Source organism: Trematomus bernacchii, unplaced genomic scaffold (assembly GCF_902827165.1).
Source record: "Trematomus bernacchii unplaced genomic scaffold, fTreBer1.1, whole genome shotgun sequence".
NCBI lineage: Eukaryota > Metazoa > Chordata > Actinopteri > Perciformes > Nototheniidae > Trematomus > Trematomus bernacchii.
Window position 1 is genome coordinate 995,537 of NW_022987792.1, and position 24,123 is coordinate 1,019,659.

Below are 24,123 nucleotides of genomic sequence, written 5' to 3' on the forward strand. Positions count from 1 at the left end.
TGGCAGGTGGTGATTCTTATGGCGTAGTTGTTGGGAAAACAACAATCTTAAGTCTCAGGCTCCTTCAACAGTGGAATATACTTAAAGGTGGGGTAGGTAATTTTGGAGAAACCAGCTCGAGTGCGCTAGAATTTGAAAATACACAGCCGGAAAAAATCTGCCACTTCCTTACAGAGCCCCTCCTCCAACACACACGAACATGCACATGACCAATGAGGGCACGAGATAAGTCTGTGCACAGATGGAAGGCTGACAGGCAGGTAGGCCATCCAGTTATTTTAGTCGGGCCGGCTCAAATGATTGGTCGTGCTTTTTACAGTATTACGGCTTCCACAGATGAAATTTTTTTAGGGATCTTTTGTCAAAGCACTTCAGATATTCATTGCTATCGGGATGTTAAGAGCATTCCATGGAATATAACAACAAGTGTATCTCGAGCCGGTTTCTCAAACTTACCTACCCCACCTTTAAGACGTAAGAGTATAAAATGTTGTTTTAAATGGATCAAGAAAGTAGTGCAAATGACACAATGGTGCAAGTCAAAGGCAGGAATAGGTCAACTACGTACATTCTGAGAAAACAACTCCTATCTGCGGAGTAATACATGGTGGCAGAAGCGACTAAAATAAATAATGCCGATCAAATAGGTCTGAAAACGTTGTTATAGATGGCAGGTGGTGATTCGGTGATTCTCATGTTTCCAGTTATAGCGTAGTTGTTGGGAATACAACAATCTTAAGCTCCTTCAACAGTGAAATATACTTAAGACGTAAGAGTAAAACAAAACATTAAATTGATCAAGAAAGTAGTGCAAACGATAAAATGATGCAAGTGAAATGCAGGAATATGGGTAAACTACATACATTCTGATAAAACAACTCCTATCTGCGGAGTAATACAGTGTTGCAGAAGCGACTGAAATAAATAATGCAGATGAAAGCGGTCTGAGAGTGTGTGTCTGGGGGGGGGAGAGTTGTGATTAAAGCCTCCACCAGATGGACCACAGCAGTCGCCCTGTGAGCATGGATGTACCCCGACCGGGATCAAACGTGATACGGCTGCTGTCCCCCCCCCATGCCCCCGAGCCCACCGTTTCACCCCATGATCCAGTGACCCACCTCACTGCAGCATGGCCACAGCTTCATTTCACACACATAGAATAAAATACAACAATTAACAAAATAGGTTTTGCCATCCCGGCCGTGACGCCAAAATGCACGACTTAAGAAACTCTTTAACAATTAAACGGCATTAAACTGCTCCATAGCTTCTCTTAATGAATGGACTTAAACTTAAACTCCCAGTGTACATTAATATTAAATAATCAATTTCTTGCACAATAATATCCTGCATTATATTTATTACTGGAAATGTGTATTTCCACATATATATATATATTTTTTTTTTTTACTTTTTAATGCTATTTTATTTCTATTTCAGAAATATTTTGGACTGTTTATTTCGTGTCTTAATTTCTCTTAGTACATTGCCTTTTTCTGCTGCTGCAACGCAAACATTTCCCAAATTGGGATCAATAAAGTACGTATCTATCTATCTATCTATCTATCTGTCTATCTATATATATATCTCTTTATCTATCTATCTATCTATCTATCTATATATCTCTCTATCCATCTCTCTATCTATCTATCTATCTATCTATCTATCTATATATATATCTCTCTATCTATCTATCTATCTATCTATCTATCTATCTATCTATCTCTCTCTCTCTATCTATCTATCTATCTATCTATCTATCTATCTGTCTATCTATCTATATATATATCTCTTTATCTATCTATCTATCTATCTATCTATCTATCTATCTCTCTCTCTATCTATCTATCTATCTATCTATCTATCTATCTATCTATCTATATATATATCTCTCTATCTATCTATCTATATATCTATCTATCTCTCTCTCTCTATCTATCTATCTATCTATCTATCTATCTGTCTATCTATCTATCTATCTATCTATCTATCTATCTATCTATCTGTCTATCTATCTATATATATATCTCTTTATCTATCTATCTATCTATCTATCTATCTATCTATCTATATATCTCTCTATCCATCTCTCTATCTATCTATCTATCTATCTATCTATATATATATCTCTCTATCTATCTATCTATCTATCTATCTATCTATCTATCTATCTCTCTCTCTATCTATCTATCTATCTATCTATCTATCTATCTATCTATCTATCTATCTATCTGTCTATCTATCTATCTATCTATCTATCTATCTATCTATCTATCTCTCTCTCTATCTCTCTATCTATCTATCTATCTATCCATCTATCCATCTATCTATCTATCTATCTATCTATCTATCTATCTATCTCTCTCTCTCTCTCTATCTATCTATCTATCTATCTATCTATCTATCTATTAAATTGAATGCACTACTGTAGATTCAAGATTGAATGCTTTTATTGTTATTTGTACATAGCTACCGTGTAGATATATCAATTAAAATCTTAGGTCACTGACTCCTCCAACAGTGCAACACAATAAAACAGATAAAATAGTTAGTGCAAGAAAATACAAATAAAATAGGATAGAAATAGTGCAAGGAGAGTCTATATACAAGTCATTGGAATATGATATATTAGATAAAATATACATAATGTAAATATACACTAAACTTCCTGATCCGTGTGTGAGCTGAAGTTGAATGTCACCCCAAGCTGCGGACCACTCTGTTGTCCAAATGGACACTAATCCACCAGAGTCCTGTTGAGAATACACTCCCGGTGCCAGAACACATGCCAGACTCAACAGCCAATGCATAGCTAAGCCTCTCTGGGCACCTCCACAAACCTTCTCTCATTTGTGTTACAGCCTCAAAGACACACCATGATCTCTGCCATTGAAAAAGATGAGACATTTCTTTATTTGTATGTTCAAAATGGTTATTCTCAACAGCCACACTTAAGACAAAGCATAGCAAAAAACACAGAAAAAAAAACAGGAACAACCTTGTGCATTTACCAAATGTTAGTAAATATTTGGTTTAACTCCCACAGCTAAAACACTTAACCATTCCTCTTTGATGTATAAGACTATTGGGAACCAGTCCATGACAAACTCATTAAGAGTTTTAGCAGATATGATAATCTTACCAATGCCAAAATGGAATGCAATCTTTCAAACCATGCTAAGATATCTTCATCCAATAATTTCTGTATTATTTTGAGGCGTGCAGCATAAAAAGCGATTCTCACAATGTGCCTGTGTCTTCGTTCTTATTTGAGTCTTATCTCAGGAAGAAATGATATGGATTTAGAGGTATATCCATCCCAAACTAGTTCTTGATCTGGCGTAGAAATGACCCCCCAAAAAAATAAAATGTTAGGGCCAAAAGATGAGTGTATGTCCTGCAATCATTTGTAACATTTCAAGCAGAGAGAATCATAATTTAATTCATGGATTAAATGCGAAAAAGCATTTATCTGAGCATTATTGTGGATGAAATCTACAAAAGGACAGACTTTACATAGCGATTGAACAAACGTTTACTCCATATTCCACAGATAGAGACGGAAAGAATTCAGCTTTCAAACGGCACCCTGTCACATCTTTGCAGACTGCAAAGCTCCCGCAATACCAAACAGAAAGAAAGTGGCTGTGACAAATGCAGCACGGCCTTGTTCCGGGATCAGCATGGAGAATTCATTTGTGATCTAAAGACTTTCTACAGGGAGAGTGACACAGGCAGGGGTTAAGCTGACTGTGTATCATGCCCAGTGACACGGAGGGAAGAGGACGTAGGAGTAAAGCTTCAACTAGATTAGATACATTTGACCAAAATATGTGCATTTGATATAGTGTCTATCGAGTAACATGCCATTTAAAGGATCCCACAAGTGCCTTCATGGATTTGCAAACACTTGCCGGGCCATTTTGGATTCAGTTGTTAGTTTTTAACAAAGATTTTCTGGAGAAAAATGTCAACCAATTATTGAAAGCACCAGGAACCCTGAATTCAAAGCATTCATCTCAACATGTTTTCCCCCCTTGAGTTAGTGTGTCAGCAGGATGTCTCAATAAGCTAATTATTAGATTTGAAGATTGTGGGCTTTAGATAATGAGCGTCTGTAACCATTACTTTAAAAAATGTGCTGATATTTTTGAAATCCAGGCAACATATTTTCAGTCAGGTCAGGATTTGTGGTTAAAATGTGAGAGACGTGTTTGATGTCTTTGTTTTTATAATCAAGTTGGATTATATTATCATCGGCGATCTGGAAATGCCTTCGAGGGCTTTCTGTTGGCAAGTGTTTGCCTCGGTGAATTGGGATTTTCTTTCAGAGCACACACTTTTTTTCTCATCTGCACCCATTTAGCATGTCGGTGACTGGCTGTGAACCTGACTGTCCTCCCAAGATAATTTAACGTAATTTGCTCTCTGTGGTTTAAATTAGGTAGCATTGTAGTGATTTTGCTCCTCCGGCTTAAAAGGACATCAGTTTCTTCTTTGGAGGATCTTTTGTGCCACAAGTACTCCCAACTGCTTCCTTCTATTACTAAATTGTCAGAGCACCATGGCACAGAGCGCCCTGCTTTTGAAGAGGAAGAAAAGAGGTGATTTGATTGAACAGCGATGCAGGTGCACTGTGCGCCTCTGACCATGAAATTACCAAAAATCAGTATCCGCACCGTGTGCTCCATTGATTCATGAAAACGAAGCCCTTGGTCTTAACACTGAAGGCAAACAGCAAAAGCAAACTGCCCGTTTTTGTCCGGATTCAGCCGCATCGTGTTAATAGCTTTCTAGTGTCGGTGATTCAGTTATGCGGAGTTTGTCGCTGGGCAGGGAGAAGTTGAAGGCTGCGATTCTCATTTGTTGATTGTTACCGGCAGAGGGTGGACACCTGCCAAGAGAGAGGCGATCATCAGTCTGAGTAGCACAGCAAGATGCTACTACTGCCAGAACTTCAATACAGCAACTAAATCTATCCTTCAAGGGCAAATCAAAAAGAGCCTAAGTAAGCCGCCGCATACTGAGGACTGTGTTCTGGGCTATTAAATGTATTAGGTTTTTTTTACTGCAGAGAAATCCATTTGCGCTTGATAAGCATTGCATTTTTCTCTGTCGCTTTATTGAAATACTGTTTTCAATGTCAGTTAGTGTTGTTGCCGTACAGTGAAAAGGAGATAATTCAGTTTCAGATTTTGTTTTCTGGCTTCTGTCCTTGGTTGCATTCATTTCTTCTGATCTTCAGTTTCTCCTCCCAATTGCGAGGATCAGGCTTGCTGCAAAAACACAAGTTTTCCTTCTCTTGTTAATAATCAAGGTATTTTCTTTCAGCACTTTAAGGTAACGCCTCTCCTGACATCTCCACTTCTCCTCCTTTAAATAGAAGTCTTATTATGCAGAGTGAAGCACAAGACAGGTGTTGAAACACTACGCCTGACAGTTAACAAGACTCAAACCGAAAGCACCCACAATTATCACCGTCTGCACACTGCATATTCAAACCTGCTATACTGGGTGTTTCTTGCCTGCTCTTTCACACTTGTTAGCAGAATACTATGTGCTGGAGAGTTTATTGTGTACAGAATTTAATGCCACCAGTATATTTCATCCTGGAAATTCAGCAACAACAGACGTTTTTCCGGGCGTGGCAAGGATACAGCTAGCCAGAGTGACTAAGGGAGAGTCAGAGGGACAGCACCAGCCTGCATTAATCCATTAAGGTCTGCAACAAGGAGGGGTTTAGGGTGGAGAAGCAGGGCGGGAGGAGTTCATGACAATTAGCCGGCTCTCTGCTTTCAGAATTAGCAGCAGAGACTGAAACGCACTTGTGGGGTCCAGCTCTTGAAGCTCTGGTACCGCAGCAGACTGTGACGCACTACCAGAACCACAAAGTGTATTTTCTGTGGTGTGTGTATGTGTATGTGTATGTGTATGTGTATGTGTATGTGTATGTGTATGTGTATGTGTATGTGTGTGTGTGGTGTGTGTGTGTGTGTGTGTGTGTGTGTGTGTGTGTGTGTGTGTGTGTGTGTGTGTGTGTGTGTGTGTGTGTGTGTGTGTGTGTGTGTGTGTGTGTGGTGTTTGTGGAGGAGAGCCAGAGCCAATCATGGAGATGGGGTTTCTCATTGCTGACAAGTGTGGCTGGCCCTCCTGGGCTAAAGCCACTGACGCTTTATAACTTTCAGAACTTTACAAGAGGAGAGGAAAATTATTTGCCTCCTCAAAAACTATTTAGCATCAGTCATCAAATGAAAACGCCAAAATAATGCATCCAATCAAGGCTATGCAGTATTTTTTTAGTCATTACACTAAAGTTCTTTGGCATTTTTACAATTATTTAGTGCCGTATTGCATTTTATTCACAGGCCGATTTAACTGTCAGTAGAGAAAGGCCGGATCCACATAGATAATAAGCGACACTGCAATATATCTAACATTCAGACTGTAGCATCTCAGCATGGATGCCCTTGATCGACTATCTCAACCACTCCCTCCATCTGTCCGGACACAATATTATAATGCACAGTGTGTAGCCTACCTTTAACTAGGACATGGCAGCAACACGCTTCAACCTATCGCTACGAGTCTGTATATCATATCTACACACACACACTGTACAACACTCCACACTCCAGAGAGCAGATTGTGTTTATAGCTAATTTACTGAGTAGGGGCCGTCTCTTTCATTGCTTTATAAAATGATGGTCCTGCAGAGCAATTTAGTGAAACGACAAGCTGAGCAAATCATCTGTGAGAGACTATTTTCACTTTCAAATCTCGCTTAAAGAAAAGGTTATTTAGATCATATTACAGAGGGAGAAAAACAACCTCTAAACACTGGGCTTTATGAAATAAGGAAATGATCACCCTCCATTTTCTCCCCTCATTTTACTGCCTCTAAACATCAACAGTTAAAAGTTGACTGCACACAAAGGCGGAGATGTGTTTGTGGCTCAGTCATGGATCTGAATTTCCATTCTCCACAATAGGGAATAAAAAAAAACAATAAAGACATGGTAGGAAGGAGAACATTAGAGGCAGTGAAGTGGAGCAAGCTTTTTCTTCTGGATCCAACCCAAAGCCTTTATTACATTCAAAAGGTCAGAGCAGGAGGACAAAAGACGGACAGGAAACTGTGTTTTGTTGCTCGTACTATTCAGCCGCAAATTCAGCTTCTTTATGCTCTTTGGAGGAGAAGATACGGAGGCTTGTAACAAAGGGAAATGGACAAAGATGCACTTCTATTTTTGATCAATTTTCTTTGTGTTTCATTCTACATTCTTCTTCCTCTGTTGTGTCATATACAGTGTGATCGGTACAAATCTCCAGACTGCGAGTGCCAGCATATTCTATTCTCTCTGAAACAATGGCGAGCTTTTGCAGCCTATCTTCCCCTGTGTGTGTGTACGTGTATGTGTGTGTGTGTGTGTGTGCGCACCTCAGTACTGCTCGGGCTTAATTGAAGGCGTAGTGAGGATTCTCATTAGTATGTCAGGCGCATGGTTTTCTGCTAAGCTAGCTAGCGCTCTACACTAACCAGCCAGGTGGAGGGGTCAGGGGTGAAGTGGAGAGATGTTGCTTTTGTTGACTGCTCTCTTTTTGTCTGCCAGAACTATCCTCATCACCCCTCTACCTTTTCTAACATTATTATTTCAGTGTACTCATTTGGGAGCTAATTTGTGTAGCTGCCTGGGTGTGCGGTTTAAATTCACAATTCATATTTGCAATAACTGTAAGTGTAGATGTGGTACGTGTTGTGCGGTATATCATGGTCTATTAACAATACGGCTTTACAGTGGATCGTGTTATTATGGTAAATCATGTGTTGGGAAATTGATGTTTTGATCTCCTGTCTGGCGTCTTAAATAAAACACCAGTGTACACCAATTTGGCATGTCTGTTACATGAGGTTACATGTGTTTATTTACAGTATAAGGTGCACGAATGTGTCAGAGCAATTGTTTAGCAGTGTGTACATGCATGTATATCTTGTGTGTGCGTGCATATGCTAACGTGTGCTTATCTAGTATGGTGTGTGCCAACATGCGTTCCAGTTTGTGCCTTATATATAAGTGTGTGGGTAAATGTATGTAGGTCTGAAGGTACAAACCTGCCTGCCATGACACTGTTTTAAAGGACACTTGTCTGCCTGAGATAGGGGCCAGTGGGACAAAGAAACCTGTGGCAGTGTTTGCTGCTGGGCATTAAGAATTTTAAATGTGGTAAATCCATCAAATGTGGTGAAGATTATATATTGTGTGCGTAATTGGGAGTAATTCGATAGTAGCATGCGATTCAATTGTGTTTAATTACTCCTCGAAACAATTGAGCTAATGTTTTTTCACCCTGCTACTATATGTATTTCCCATGTCGACCAGTGTTTCTCATCTTAAAACAAGTTATGCACTTGTGAAAATGGTGTGTCTTTTGGTAAGGGTACATACTGTATGCAAAGGCTCCTAGTTAGCACAATTCTAAAATGAGCAAAAGCATTTTGAGACTATGGCTTAAGGACCCTTGAAAAGCAGCGTTGGTGATTTTTGTTGAGGGGAATGAAAAGAGGACTGCATTCTCTTAATTTGTCTAACAACAGGGAGTGAGCTACACACTTAAACACTGCAGTAACAATGCGTATAATACATGTTTAAAATACGAACTTATAACAAAAGAAGGGACGTATATGAAGGCGTCTACACATACTACGAGCCTGCACGAGTTAAAACGTAGACTGACTGTAAGCATAATTTGCATATTAACATTGTTATGGGGGATAATTATGAGCAGTCACGAACATAAAGTCACCTTAAGCATCTACCTCTCCGCGTGATGCTGAGGGGACCGCACGAGCCTGCCTCCTTCCCTCGCGAGCGCACCGCCCTGCAGCACCTCAGCCAATAGGAGCCTGCGCGCGAGGTGACTGGATATTCCATAAATGGCTTTTTTGGGGGAAAGGTATACGGGTGTTTCTCTGAATCTGTCTCTCGGAGTAGATGCTCGCCGCCTTGTTTTCTCTTAGTTTCTCACTGAGCGAGTGATATTTTTTTCGGTTACGGGACACGGCTGCATGTTTTTATCCACACTGTTGCGCTCTGTTTAGTTTTTGGCTCCGCTTCACTCATTCATCCTCTCCGGCACGCTGCTGCTGCTCCATCCCATTCTCCTCGCTGACTTCCCCGGCTCTCACAGTTTGTCCGCCGAGACTACCGATACCGTCCGTAGCACCAAGAATGGTCATGGTGAGTAGATAATCATAGCTCCATTCTGCGAGCAATATCCTTAAAGCGTTCCGCAGCAGGCAGGCAGAAGCTCCGTATGTGTTTCGCATAACAGCATGCATTGTTTAAGGTGCTACAGATGCATAGGCTACTATATAAAGAGTGAACTGTATCGTATTTATAAGCTCAGCCTCCACCTGTATGGACAGGTGTTTGCTCAGGAGTTTGTACGCATGCATCCGTTCACAATCAAACCACAGAAAAGGCACATAATGAGTTGAGATTTTTTTATGTGTCAAATTCGCTGTTTTGAATTTGTAACGATGTAGTATATAGAACCAAAGACGCTTTGTCTGTGTGGTTCGATTCCCAGCCCCTGCAATCAACATGTCATTGTGTCCTTGGGCAAGATACTTAACCCCTAAATCGCTCTCGATGGCAGTGTCTGAATGTGTGTGAATGTAAGAGCAGGTGGCACCTTGTATGGAAGCATATGCCTCTGTATGAATGTGTTTGAAAGGGTGAATGCTGTGTATATGTAAAAGCACTTTGATGGGTAGTAAAGACTGGAAAAGAGCTATACAAATCCATTTTAGAGATTTAAAGAAAAAAAAACCTGAAAGATAATTTCCAAGCTGTAGTCAGTTCTGTGTGTTAACGCATGTGTGTGTGTGTGTGTGTAAGGGAAGCAGTACGAGAGAATGTATATACACAGTGATGTAAATTTACAGGGGATTTTAACATGGACCCAGTAATAGCTAATTTATATACACAGTGCTGCGCAGGCATCCTATTAGACTACCACGGCGCCTGAGGCTGCAATCATTCTCCCAGAGCTCCCTCTGCCCGGCTCGCTCAGGCACACAGCTCAGCACTGATTGATTGCTTTGCTGGGATTCAGAAAGCCTTTTCTCTGCCAAACCTGGCTGAGGCTGGCGTGTGCCGGCGAGGGCTGAGAGCCAGCCAGAGAGCGAAGGTGTTAACACCGAGGGGGGGGGGGGGGGAGGTGAGGGCTGACGGGCAAGCTAAGAAGCCAATCACAGGCTGTTAAAGAGAGGTGGAGGGGGGGAGTGGGCGGGCTCTGACCTTCCAGCTGAGCAGGCGACTGGGCGGGTGGCTGAGGGAGGGAGGGAGGCTTGCTGCATCCTCTCCTCTAGCCTCACCATTCTCCTCTCAGCATCTGTGGAGGAAGGGGATGCTCGCTCCTAGTGTGCTGCTCCCTGCTCGCTGCTGAGACTCAAAAAATAAGGTGTGAGAGAGAGAGAGAGTAGATTTTATTTTGCTGTAGCTGTTGTGTGAGGAGAGAGAAAGACGTGAGACAACAGCTGGCGTCTCCCAAATGGAGTGGAATGGGTTTAAGATGGTAAGGAATAATGCTACCGGCAGCCTGCCACTATAATCCACCTCACATTGTTTACCATCGTTTCATTTTGGGCAGCTTAGAACAGGTGCTAGATATACTATTACCCACTTTCAGCACAGGCTATGCAGTGATACTATTAAACTATTTGTTGTGCAGAATGTTAAGTTCCTTTATACAGCATGGGGTTTCACTGACAAGGTTTGTGGATGAGAGACGGAGGCAGACAGATAGAGGGACGGAGCCAGATATGATGCTAATAGGAGAGGTGTGGAGGCAGGAGTAGAGGAAAGGAAGGAGGTGGAGGGAGGGAAGGGTTAAATCGGGGGAACAGCACCCATTTTATGATGAAGACATGGGCTGTAGGTGTCCCCCCCTTTCCCTGCCTTTGCACCACTCTGAAAGATGTACCTGCGTATAGTACCGCAGCACAGATGGAATGCACATTGTTGATGTACCGTAAGATGGTAGGAAAACTGGACTTTTGTATTCATGTATGCAAAGTACTTGTTAATGTATGTGCAGTCATGTTATCCGTCATGCTGCTTGCTGCGAGTTTGTGTCCTCCATAAGTTGTTGCCAGAGCTGGAGAAAGACGGAGTAGGTGTGTTGGAGTTACACGCATGCCTGGATTACAATGTTGTGCATGCTCTCAGTCTTTAACCCATGCTTGTACGAGTGTGTGTGAATATTCTCAATTATGTGTTTGGCTGTGTGAGTGGGTGTCGACAATAAACAATATTACCTCCAAGTAATCTGCTTTGCTCAGCTTCCTGAGACTCTATTTAACTTAACATCCATTTATCCATTCATCCATCACATGCTGGAGACAGAGTAAGAGGTTCACCTACAAAACAGCGGCCATATTTCTCACTCTTGTTGATCTCACCTGTCATACAAGACAGAGTTTTATTTAATTGGCGATACTGCGCCACCACAACAGAGTCAATACTATTTAGCATTCTCTGTCTGTTTTCTAAATCTCACCATACATAAAGTGGACACTTTCCTATTTACACGGAGAACAGTGGACATTATTCATTTGTTCGCAAGTAAATGTTTGCATGCTGGCTGCTTTCCGTTGGATGCAATCAAAATGCTAATTGAAACGAAGGCGACTCCCTTGTTTAGTGATGGGGCTAGTACCGCTAGCTGTCTCCCTGGACACTCACTGTTAGCAGAGTGTGTGTGTGCATAGATGGAGAGGCATAGACATGACTGACAATGGGAGAAAATGGGCGTGAACGCAGAGAAATGGTGTATATGGTTTACTCCATATACACAATTTGGGTTAGTATTATGAGCAGAGGGTGAAAGAAATGGACGTGAAATGAAAATGAAAGCTATGGAGGGAGTGAAAAGTCGAATGTTAATAAGAATCGAAGGCATTAGATTGCACCATAAAGCCTCCTGATGGGAACCAGTGGGGGACCTGGGCTGGAGACAGGCCATCGAAACACACACACACACACACACACACACACACACACACACACACACACACACACACAACACACACACCACACACACCACCACACACACACACACACACACACACACACACACACACACACACACACACACACACACACACACACACACACACACACACAGTGGCTCTTTTACCCTCAGGCAGAACACCATGAGCTCCAAGGTTACACATCAATGCTAATAGGGAGGGGTGTGTGAGGAATTTATTATCTCCAGTGCACTGGCCGAGTGTGTGTGAAGGGATTTAAGTGCAACAGAGTGCCATAAAATATAGATATGTAATTGGATACGTAGGTGATTATACAGTAGGTGCAAGGAAAAATTAAAGTACGAAATAATAAAAGATGGGGTAGCTGATGAAATTGACAATAAATAAATATGACTTCTATTTGATTTATAGCTTGTGATGTGTCGCATGTCCGTGTTATCGCTCGTGTGTGTGAGTGCATGAGAGGGAGGACTGACGTGTGTCCAGATGCCGAGTGACACGGTTAACTAGAGTCTGATTAAACACCGAGCAAATGGATAGAGTGAGAGGGAGAAAGTGGTTTAGACACACGAACAATTGGCTCGTAATCTTATTTCCTGTGTTCCTCTGCTCCAGCATTAGCTCGAGCGGGACTCACTGCCAGTGGGTGTGTCATCATTTATGTAGATAAACAGACTTTTGACTGTTTTCATGGTGCTAAATATACATTTGAAGTATAAGCATGACAGAGGGATTTAAGATGAATCTGGCAATAAGAGCAGGGATGTTTGTTAAATGAAATTGTTGCTATTTTTTCTTCTTTCTAAGTTTCTATTATTCTATAAAAACTCAATCATTCCTCGACCGTTTGCTACCTCTCATGACGGCTTACAATCTTATCCTAACTCATCACAGGGAAACTAAAGCATCCTGTTGTCACTTCCTTCTAGCTTATCTTGTGCTTATTTGCCTTTTCTGAAGAGTTTTCAAAATGGTGCAATTTGATCATTTCTGAGGTGTGTTTTTCTGAGCTGAAGAAAAAAAACATCCATTTTGTTGCAGATGAATAATGCATGTCGTGGGTTTAACTTGCTGTTTGTTGAGCATTGTTTCCTGTCATGTTGTGTAAGGTAAACATTAGCTAAGTGACGAGGCTTTAGCATTGGTATGCTCTGGGTTGCATGTGTAGAGTCATAGTTGTGTTACTGTATGATCAGTTAAAGGTTAAAGGTTATTACATCCACAGTCATTTACTACAGAACAGTGTGATGCCAAATGGACACACTGTGTGTTCGTACTATAGTACATGTATGTAGGTGTTAGTTAACATGTTTGTAGGTAAACATACAGTAAATGTTTAGTGTCTCATATATGTCCAGTCCCAGTCAGGTGTGTCCAAAATAAATGGACAGCTGTAAATACAAGTCCCTGCATTAACTTAGACCCCTTTGGATACTTTAGACAGAGATTACAGTGAGATGAACTGTAAATAGAAGATATTTAGTTGGATTTAATTTGTATTTTATGATCAAACTGGGGAACTTCTGCAAAGCTGTACAGCACTTCACTCTTTATTTTGTGTTGATTAAGTATTGGGCTGCACCATTCATCAAACAGCAGGAAGCACATTAGATCTTAAGAGGCTAAAATACCATTTTGAATGAAGTAGCGTGGAGCTGCAGAGATATCTCGGCCCACAAATCGTATTCTACAGACTGAACAAATCATGTTTGATTGGTATTGATATTTTTTAAGAAATCAAACCTCATTCCACATCTTTTTAAATGATAATGAGAATTATTATTTCAACATTAATCAATCCCCCCAGTATTGTGAATCATAATATTGCAATTGTAAAATCAGTCAGAATAATCGCTATTTTTTTTTTCAGATCCTGCTTGCGTAGTAGAAACAGGATGATATTTAACTTGTTTCGTAAACCCACACATTGAAAAAAAAGTCCCTTTAAGGGCATCAGGTCCTTCTTTTAAAAAAGTACACAGTGTTTAAAGCTATTTTATAACGCCATGTTAAACCCAAACACTTGCAAAAGAACAGCGATACTCAATTTGAAGAACAAATATTGAATAATTGTCATGCAAAAAAGGTTATTGCTGCATATGATAAACTCTATTGATAATAAGATAAGTGTAGTCGACCGGTGGTGATAAATATAGCTGCTATTACAAAGTAAAGATTTGATTTGTGTGTCACGTGAGAATACTAACATGTATAGCTGAAGAAGACATCATTAAGACAATATTGTGTGTGTACATCATGCTGTCAATCAGTCTTGTTGTCATGCATTGTCTATGCATACATATATATATTGTCTGTAAATGTCTTTTCCACTTCCCTTTACACAAAAGCCGGATGGAAGCAGTTAATGAGCAAAAAGCCTGTTTGAATAAGAAGCCGCTGTAACAATCTCTGTCCCAATTAGCACGCTTCGGTTTTTAAATATTCCTTTTGTGCGGAGCCTAAACACACATGAAGACGCACAAAACGGTCACGTTGAAAATGTAATAGGCTTCCACAGCGATTTCCTTCATTTATTTAAAATGTGTGGTTTTTTCCCCTCTCTTTTATATCAAAAATCTGAGCGGCATGGCAAGGCGTTCTGCTGTGAGGGGAGCAGCATTCACAAATACTACACCTAATTCCTTTGGCAGCAGCTCAAACTGCTACAGACAGACACATAATCAGCTGGGGAGTGTTAGCGCCTCAGCCCACTAGCAAACACAGGACCGAGCCCTTGTTGTGCATCCACGCTTTTCAGAATAAATATCCCGATGGAGAATACAGTGGGAGGAAGGAGGTATTCTTGTGAGCCCTTTGTTCACTCAAAGATACAGAAGCTTTCTTTGCTGCTCATTCTTTCTCGATCCTCATCCTCCCTTCCTCTCTCTCTCTCTCTCCACTTGACTGTGTGTGTTTTGGTATTCATACAGATGTTAGGATTTGAGTGGCAGTTTCTCCTGAGACTGCACAAGCGGCTGACTCGTCTCATGTGCATTTTGCATCCCAGGAAAAAAAAAGAAGAAAGGAGAACAGAAAGCAGCGGAAAGCAGCATCAGCAGACAGACTGTGTGTGTGTGTGTGTGTGTGTGTGTGTGTGTGTGTGTGTGTGTGTGTGTGTGTGTGTGTGTGTGTGTGTGTGTGTGTGTGTGTGTGTGTGTGTGTGTGTGTGTGTGTGTGTGTGTGTGTGTGTGTGTGTGTGTGTGTGTGTGTGTGTGTGTGTGTGTGTGTGTGTGTGTGTGTGTGTGTGTGTGTGTGTGTGTGTGTGTGTGTGTGTGTGTGTGTGTGTGTGTGTGTGTGTGTGTGTGTTTGGCTTTGGCAGCTTAACTGTCCCCAGCGCTGTTGCTGTGTGATGTTTAAAGTACGTTTCAAGGTCACGCGTTCGGCAGTCCTCACCGCCTCTGACATATTAAACATTTATACATTTCTGTAGCCGGATGAATTATAGATTGAACATGCAACCGAACATGCTACAAAATGGCACCATTGTGGTTGGTAATAGACACATTAGGGCCTACAAAGAGCATCCCACACGACAGCAGCTACACCAACACAAGGACAGAAAAGGCTGATCTTTTCTTTACGCGGTAGCACAAGACGCCGGAAGATCCCACAGCGGGGAGGAGAGGGGATGTAGAAGCTCCATCTGCAAGTCAGCTGTGGTCAATGACTCATAAAGATCAGGCTACACAAAGATCATAATAAAGAAGTGAGCCTTCATCTAAAAGGAGAAGCTATCTCTTCGTGAATTATTGAGAGAGAAAAGGCAGGGAGGTAGATCAAACTATTTTCTCTCCTTCATGACGTGAAGACCAAAGATAGCCAATCCTCTGGCACTTATCAGTCCACAGTTTGAGACGCTGATAATGGAGGGCCCATCATATGGAGTATGGATTCTCACAGTCAATGCATACAGCCTTCCCATTCACAGTGCTTCCTACATAGTATCATTAGAGGGAAATGTGATGCTTATCAATAATAATGGCGCCAACATCACCTGTCAAGATGATATTGGGGGCAGGTCGATAGAGAAAAGAGTCTGAAAAGAGAAAGTGTGTGCTATCTGGAGGCTGCTCGGCTCCCGCTGTCACACTAAAACGCAGTTGCTGAATTTTTTGATATGGCAATCAGAAAGCGCTTTCTATATGTTGCCTCCCCGGCAGGCTGCAGTGTATGTGGAGAGATAGTCTCCTGTGGGCATTTTCAATTACTCCGCACTGTACAGCAGTAGGGGGGATTCATCTGCTCGTTTGAATACGCCACACTTAATAGTTTAGCTGGTGTGCCCGTATACATTTAGGCTTTTGTGTGTGTCACTCTGCTCTCCTTCCTGCTGCGGGAGAATCTCTAAATTGCACCAATGTCACGTCAAGTTACACCGAGATTAGATTTCCCCCAGAAGATGGGCTCACTGTAAAATCTCAAGACGAATTTCAAACTGATTGTGTAATGAGTAGGACAAAGGAAAATATGGTTTAGGTATTGCAGTAGCAGCATAACAAAAGAACACAAATAAATATGTGTTAGGTTTCATTAATGAAGCTGAATATTCAAATTGGAGGTGTTGCGATATAATGGTTCTGACGTTAACCATGAATAATTGATATCATGTAAATAAAACACATACTTACATCTATTTTGAATGCAGTTAATTTAACAAAGAAACAGCACTATAAACTAAGTTAAGGACGAACCAAACTGACAGCATTATTTCCAAAGTATCGTGAATCATTTTGGCTTTCGTATAGCAAAAATGTGACATCGTGACTTAATTCAAGTCACACCAAGCTCATAACCAAAAGGTAGAGCTCTAATGACCACATCATTGATGTTTCATTACCTTCATCAGTATTAGATAAAGGTTGCAGAGGGATTTGCCGGCAGCTACAGTACAAACATTTCATCTTATCTTTCCATCAGCGACGCAGTAACCTGCTCTACTTCTCCACGTAGTTCCCACTTACTCATTGCCTCCATCAAACACTTTACTCATTAAGACAGATGACGGACAGCTGCCTTTCTCCCTCGCTGCTATCTGATTATATGAGCTCCGGTTTAGAGCTGAATCAATAACCAGATTAGCAAGGCACGCTCGTACACACACACACACACACACACACACACACACACTCAACCACACCCTCCTACAGTGCTGGAGGCTGTAGAATGAATTCTCCAGTACAGCGGTCGGTTTGTGTCTATGTGATTTAGCTCTACGCTTTTGCTGCAAGGCAGACACACACACACACACACACACACACACACACACACACACACACACACACACACACACACACACACACACACACACACACACACACACACACACACACCACACACACACACACACACACACACACACACACACACACACACACACACACACACACACACACACACACACACACACACACACACAGTGTGAGATGCAGCTGATGGGGGAAACAGAGATTAGATTAGGAAGAGCTCTTCTTCTCTCATCCCTGTGTCAGTGGAGGGTTTGTTCTCATGGTAGACCTGCAGGCTGCTTATAGCATTTTAAATACCTGTTCAACAAAGCCAATATTACCCCTTCCAGCCTCAAAGCCGTTTTAATTAGGACTCCTGCTGTGAATTATACAGAGAATGGAGTACAGTCAGAGGAGGTTACTAGTTTCGTATTCAGGTAAATATTCTTAGAGGACGTAGCTTTGGCCAGTTAGCTACAAAGATAAAATATTAGCATTTGGAAAGTTACAGATATTTTGTAACTATTGAAATGCAGCATAATGATAGACCACAAAAAAATATGTTTGATTAATGAAGGTACATTGTCGTAATATACAGGTTTTCAGTATTCTTAGAGTAAGTTGCTTTAGCCAGTTATCTTCAAGGCCTTTCTTCCTACATACTAGCGTGACTGTAGGCATGTGTGTACATGGTTGCAGCATCATCACTGTGCTGAGTTGCTTATTTCTGACCTGATACATGCAGCTGGGGCACAGTGGAGGTGTGTCTGAAAACATTTCTGCATGTTTGCACATGTTTGTTTTACCTCCGAGTCAGTGTATCTTTACTGTATTTGCTAAATATAGGTTGACAGCTTCCCTGAAGTGGCTGGTTGCCTGCGCAGGTGCACGGCCACGCTCACCTGCCAGCTACTTGTGGAGGTGGTGTCCTCGCTCTGACACTTGGTGCTGACTCAGAGGATCAGCCTGCTCTCCCTGCCTCGCTGTCTGTTTCTGCATCCTCTGTCCCAGCACAGTAAAAAGCAGATTCAGCTCAACACGGGAAGTGAGCCCTGCATGGGGAAACACAAGCTGTTGCCTGAAATGCGAGCCGGAGTATTGCTGGCGTTTGTTATCGCAGCGCTGTAGCCCTTGTTGCAGTGTCACTTCTACTTATTCAGAAAGCAGTCACAGCCAGTTAAAGTAACCAGGTTAGATCTTAATATAGTCATGTCAAATTGTTGTGTTATGAGAAAGGGAGACGGAGAGAGAAAAGGCGTCTAATTTGGAAGCATTGCCTTTTATGTCATGTTAAATGTCAGACGTGATGCAGACCTACTGAAAGCTGGCAGCATTCTTCCTGCTTCATTTCCAACCCTTTTCTCTCTTATTCAAGATATGCTTTTGTGCGTACTCCACAGAAACAAGGTTAAGACTTGAATAAGCCTGACGCGTTACACAGATATCATCTCCACTGGAAGCTTTAACCACATTAATGACATTTAATTAAGGATAGAATCCCATGTAGGGGATGAGATGATGATTCAGCCTCTTTAATCCAGCAAAATGTCCTATCTGAGGGCTCGACAGTGATCGCTCCCATCCGTCACGCCCGGGGATTACAGCAGGACGGACAGACATCTTGTGCCGAGACGCCGCTCCAACTGGAACAAAGGCTGGCGAGCTGTTGATGGGGATTTGATGGTGTTCAAGGGAAGATTGCTGCTGGAATGACGGCGCTGCGTGGCTTGAAGCTGAGGATTGGATAGAGGGAATAGGGGGTCGGGGGCAGGAGGAGAGGGATGGTTCAGGAGGGGAACCAGGGGACGGGGACTTGAGCTGAGATTATATTTTCCCAAGATTCAAGGCTTTTATGGTCATACGTACATAGCTACAGTGTAGTTATGAGAATGAACATCTGAGGTCACAGGCTCCTCCAACAGTGCAACACAATAAAACTGATAAAATCGTGCAAGTAAATGCAAATATTCAAGATATGCTCAATATAAATTCTCAAGATCAATTTCAAACTGTGTAATGACTAGTACAAGGCAACATGTAAGCATTAGGATTATAACGGTATTCACGTCATCCGTGAGATACGTCAAAATGAGATATTGATATTATTTGAATATTACACATACTAACACCTATTTGAATGCAATTAATTCAACATAAGAAGAGAGAAACAGCCCATAAACCGTATTTAATTGTGTCTTAATGTACATTATTTAATTTCATATTCTGTTCTTGTACATATCATATTCTATTTACATGTATATAGACATCTTGCACTATTTTTTTATATTCTATTATACACGTTGCATTGTTGCAGGAGCTCAGGCATTGCCATTTCTACACTGTAGCTGCTGTGCACATGACAATAAAACCTTTGAATCTTGAATGAAACAAAGTGACAGATGAATCAAACTGAGTGTCTGAGGGTAGATGACTTGCAGCTGAGGATTGGATAGAGGAAATAGGGGTTAGGGGGCAGGAGGCGAGGGATAGTTCCTGGCAGGAGGGGAACCAGGGGCACGGTGATGAGGACCAGAGAGGCCGAGGACAGGGACTCTTGCTTCAATTCCAAGACTCCCCCCCCCCCCCCCCCCCTTTGCTCCAGGCCTCAGCCAAACAGCTAGGCCGGGGTCCAGCTGATCCCACACCCCCACAGGGGAGGAGCCGCAGAGCACCACCAGTCAGTGGAGCCGCACAAATTGAAGTGTCATCTCCAGAGTCAAGATGCTCACCAATTTTCTGCATGTGTTGGTGCAGAGTTGGGATTCAGCCAGTGGACAAATGGCTTCAGTTCCGCCTACAGTTTGGCTGAGCAAAGGAGAGCGCCGAGCGTGTGTGTGTGTGTGTGCGTGTGCGTGTGCGTGAGAGAGGGAATGTGAGTGTACGGAGCACTTGAGGTCCTCAGTCACGTCGGTCTTTTGATGGACCACACTGCAGTAGGAAATAGTTTCTGAGAAGGTTCTTCGATAAGTCAAGTAAATGTGATTAGAGTAGAACAAGTCACATCACTCCAGGTATGAACATTTAAATACAAAATGTGCCATAACCTATTGTGCAGCACTCTTTAGCCTTCATATACTAGTTAAACTAAGCATGACGAGAGATACTTAACATTTCAAAATAAGAGTCTTTGCCAACGGAGATCACTTATAATCTGTGAGATACAAAATCTGGAGGTTATTATATTTTGATCTGTCTGACATGCCCGTATCCTGTCATCTCCTGACCTCTGACCTTACGCGATTGTGTGCCGATTACCCGTGGGCCGTGAGGAAGTGTGTGTGGGAAAGCTGCATCGATCTCACTGGAAGGCTGAAACATCACAAAAGAGAAAGAAGAGAGCGGGGCGAGAAAAAAGTCAGGCCAAAGTTAAATGAAAAATTGCTTACGAACACGGTCTGGAACATTTACTATTCCGACTCACACTGAGAGAAGAGAGCTGGAGGAGGATGGAAGAAGAGAGGAATCCATTTGGTAAAGTAGATGCAGATCGATGGAGACTGGAGGCAGGCGGGCCGGAGTGCAACTGGGGAGTGGTGTGTGTGTGTGTGTGTGTGTGTGTGTGTGTGCTTGCGTGCATGAGGCGTCCCATATTACTTTCCCCGATTGATCCGGCCCAGCATCCGTCTGACCTGCAGGACGTTTCAGAGCTCCAAGATGCTGGTGGAGGCGGAGAGATGGCGAGAGAGGAGAGAGAGAAAGACAGCCAGGAAGAAAGGGAAAGAAAAATAAATCGATAGCGCAGAGAGCATTACAGGGAAGTAGACCGGCCGAGGAGCTGAGATAGTAAAGTCGTATTAATCTCTTTGTGTCTAAGTCAGTTTGATAGGAACTCCAATTCAGTTTCACTAACTCCAATTCACTTTCACTTTGGAGGACAGAGAGGAGCTTCAGTCTGAGTTCAGCCGCATCTGGTGTGGTCGCTTTATGGTAGCACGAAGCGGACACATGGCACACATTGTAGTGTCTTGAAGTATCTACATTTGACACTAAATTAGCTTACGGTGATGTTTTCAGTCTAAAATGTGTATTTAAGTCTGGGCTATATATCAATATGTAATGGATATCTCGACATGAGACTGGATATTGTCTAAGATGTATGATTATCTGGCATAACTGTGGTCTTTAACGTCATCTATTACAGTACAGCAACGATCATACCAGCCGTTTTATTAACACCACACTATGGAGGAATATTTATCAAAATTCAACAAACAAACAACAATATTGCAAACTTATTTTTTTTCCCGGTTGTTTAAATTTGTACATATTCTGCTTAAATACCTCGAAGGAAAATGCCTCAACCAAACCATATCGTCAAATAGAGTTATTGTGATATTGGATTTTCTCCATCGCCACACCCTACATTTATGACCATCCTTTGAACAAAGCAAATGAATCAAATGAAAAGACATGAGGCATAAGGTAATCACTAATAATGTCTGAAGCAAGATGGTGAGTCAGATGGTTGCATGCTGGCTCCATTTTGTAGCTGCCAGGCAGAGTGTCTATCAGAGGAGAGATCCTGCAGCAAACTGTCTACTCCGCAGTCTCTACAGCCTCCATCCATCCTGGCCCAGTCAGGGCAAATTGATTGTCTAAGCTCTGAGACAGAGAGAAGGGGGGAGTAAGGGAGCGCCGGGCCAGCAATATAAAGCAGTGGTTTTTGATGTTGTAAAAGCAACAGAGGAGCGACGAAGGTTCGAGAACACTCCTTCAATTATAGCTGTTACCAAAAGTGACAGAGACAGGAATTGTCTTTGTGCACAGGGTGAAAGAAAATTGTAAAAATGTGAGTTTTCACAGTAAATCTAATAGAAATCTGCCTGTGCCTTTGGTACTTTTGACTGTTAGAGGAAAACAAATGTTTACTCCCCTTCCTTGCTGTAGGCGGATAAGGCTCGTCCTATTTGACTGAAATACCCAGACGCCATTGGCCGGGAGCCCAAGGAGACAGGAAGCACTTTTGTGGCATCAAATATTAATGGCGTTATAGAGTGTATTGATTATATAATACGTTTTCCCAGCATCTGAGCACCGACTGAAATGTATTCCCTGAATAATTGAAAAAGTATCCATGAGCGGTTTTTCATCTCAATGGTTGGTGAATGTAATTGCATTGCGCCCTTACTTCAGTGTTATTTGAGATTTTATCAGAACACGCAACTGGGGGTGTGTGTGTGTGTGTGTGTGTGTGTGTGTGTGTGTGTGTGTGTGTGTGTGTGTGTGTGTGTGTGTGTGTGTGTGTGTGTGTGTGTGTGTGTGTGTGTGTGTGTGTGTGTGTGTGTGTGTGTGTGTGTGTGTGGTGTGTGTTGTGTGGTGTGGTGTGTGTGTGTGTGTGTGTGTGTGTGTGTGTGTGTGTGTGTGTGTGTGTGGTGTGTGTGTGTGGTGTGTGTGTGTGTGTGTGTGTGTGTGTGTGTGTGTGTGTGTGTGTGTGTTCGTGTGTGTGTTCAAGTGCTACCCCCCAGGACCAGCGAGCTGCCGACAGATGGACTTGGTGTGTGTGTGGTGTGTGTGTGCGTGTGTGTGTGTGAGTTACGCCTGCGACTGTTTGTTTTCGAATGGTTGAGCATTGAATATTGAACACAGAGACTTTAACGCACTTCTGAGAAATGTAATATTCCTCTTCTCCGACATGATGCTCCCTTGCACTGCGTGTTGGCTGTTGAAATGGAGACTCATATGCATCTGCTTGCTGCTTCTAACATTTTTATCACCACATTTGTGCACGCTACGATTACACTGCTCTGTCTGCTTGCTGCGGCGCACCATTCCCTTCAAACGGCTGATAAAATGACGGCTTTGCAGAATGGGTGGAGAAATGCTTTTGATGTTTGAAACCTCTGCCTAACGTTTCCTTTTTTCAGGGTAGCTTTAAAACTTTACATATACAATCCAGCAATGCAGTATGTTGTCCTCTTTCCTCTCCATTCAAAACATGTTGGTCCCCTGAATCAACTGTATCTAAATCTCAGCAGAAAGCTCAGGATAAGCCTGGTTTTTCAAAATAAAAGCCCCAGAATGTATGTAAATCCAACAAGGATTCTAAGAATAAAACTAGTTTTCATAATAAAATCCCAGAAAGTATAAAAAATCTTAACAGAAAGCTCAGGATTTGTCTTGTTTCTCCAAATATAAGCCCTTCAAAGCATATTAATCCTCACACAGAGCTCCTGATTAGGCTTGTTTTTCTAAATAAAAGCCCCAGAATGTGTGTAAATCCAAAAAGGATTCTAAGAATAAGCTAGTTTTTCAAAATAAAAGCCCCAAAGGTATAAACATCTTTACAGGAACTCAGGATTTGTCTTGTTTCTCAAAATAAAAGCCCCTGGAAGTATCTTAAACCTTACACAGAGCTCATGATTAGGCTTGTTTTTCAAAATAAAAGCCCCAAAAAGCAACAATACAGCCACTGCTTTCAAGACCTACTTAGCGCTTGCTATATTAGCACTGGGATGCGCTCCAAGTACCAGTTACAGACTCAACATTTCCCAGCGGGGAATTGATATTAGCTCCAGAGGTGTAACTATCCCTGCCACTGTCTGCTCTATTTCAAAAAGTATAGACACACCCCATAGCTTTGGCACAAATGCATCATGTTGACCTCACACAGCTAAAACCTCGATACATTAAAACAACCTAATGCTTCTACTCAATTTATCCCAGTCAGATTAAGCAAGTAGAAAAAACCATTAATCAACTGCAACCCTTTCTGCCGTCACAACACTAAAACAAACGGTGGCTGAACTCGATATTTCCAAACGATCACTCCCAAAATATCCCAATATTCCCCATCAGCTGTCAGTTTGTAGAGATAATATACCCTGTCCTCTTCTCTTCCCTGAC

At 42.0% G+C, this 24,123-nt stretch overlaps 1 protein-coding gene across 10 annotated transcripts in view; it reads left to right on the forward strand.

Moving 5' to 3' along the window:
- elavl4 (ELAV like neuron-specific RNA binding protein 4) overlaps positions 1 to 24,123 on the forward strand; it is a 98,758-nt gene that overhangs the window by 7,699 nt on the left and 66,936 nt on the right. The window contains exon 1 of one of the 10 annotated variants that reach the window (XM_034149807.1): positions 9,049 to 9,236. The exons of 8 other annotated variants lie outside the window; for them this stretch is intronic. In XM_034149807.1, coding sequence (XP_034005698.1) covers positions 9,228 to 9,236 — 9 coding nt within the window. In that variant the 5' untranslated portion in view covers positions 9,049 to 9,227. Of the gene's footprint in view, positions 1 to 9,048; positions 9,237 to 10,382; positions 10,579 to 24,123 lie in introns of those variants that run through there. One more of the 10 variants, XM_034149806.1, reaches the window with a different exon arrangement.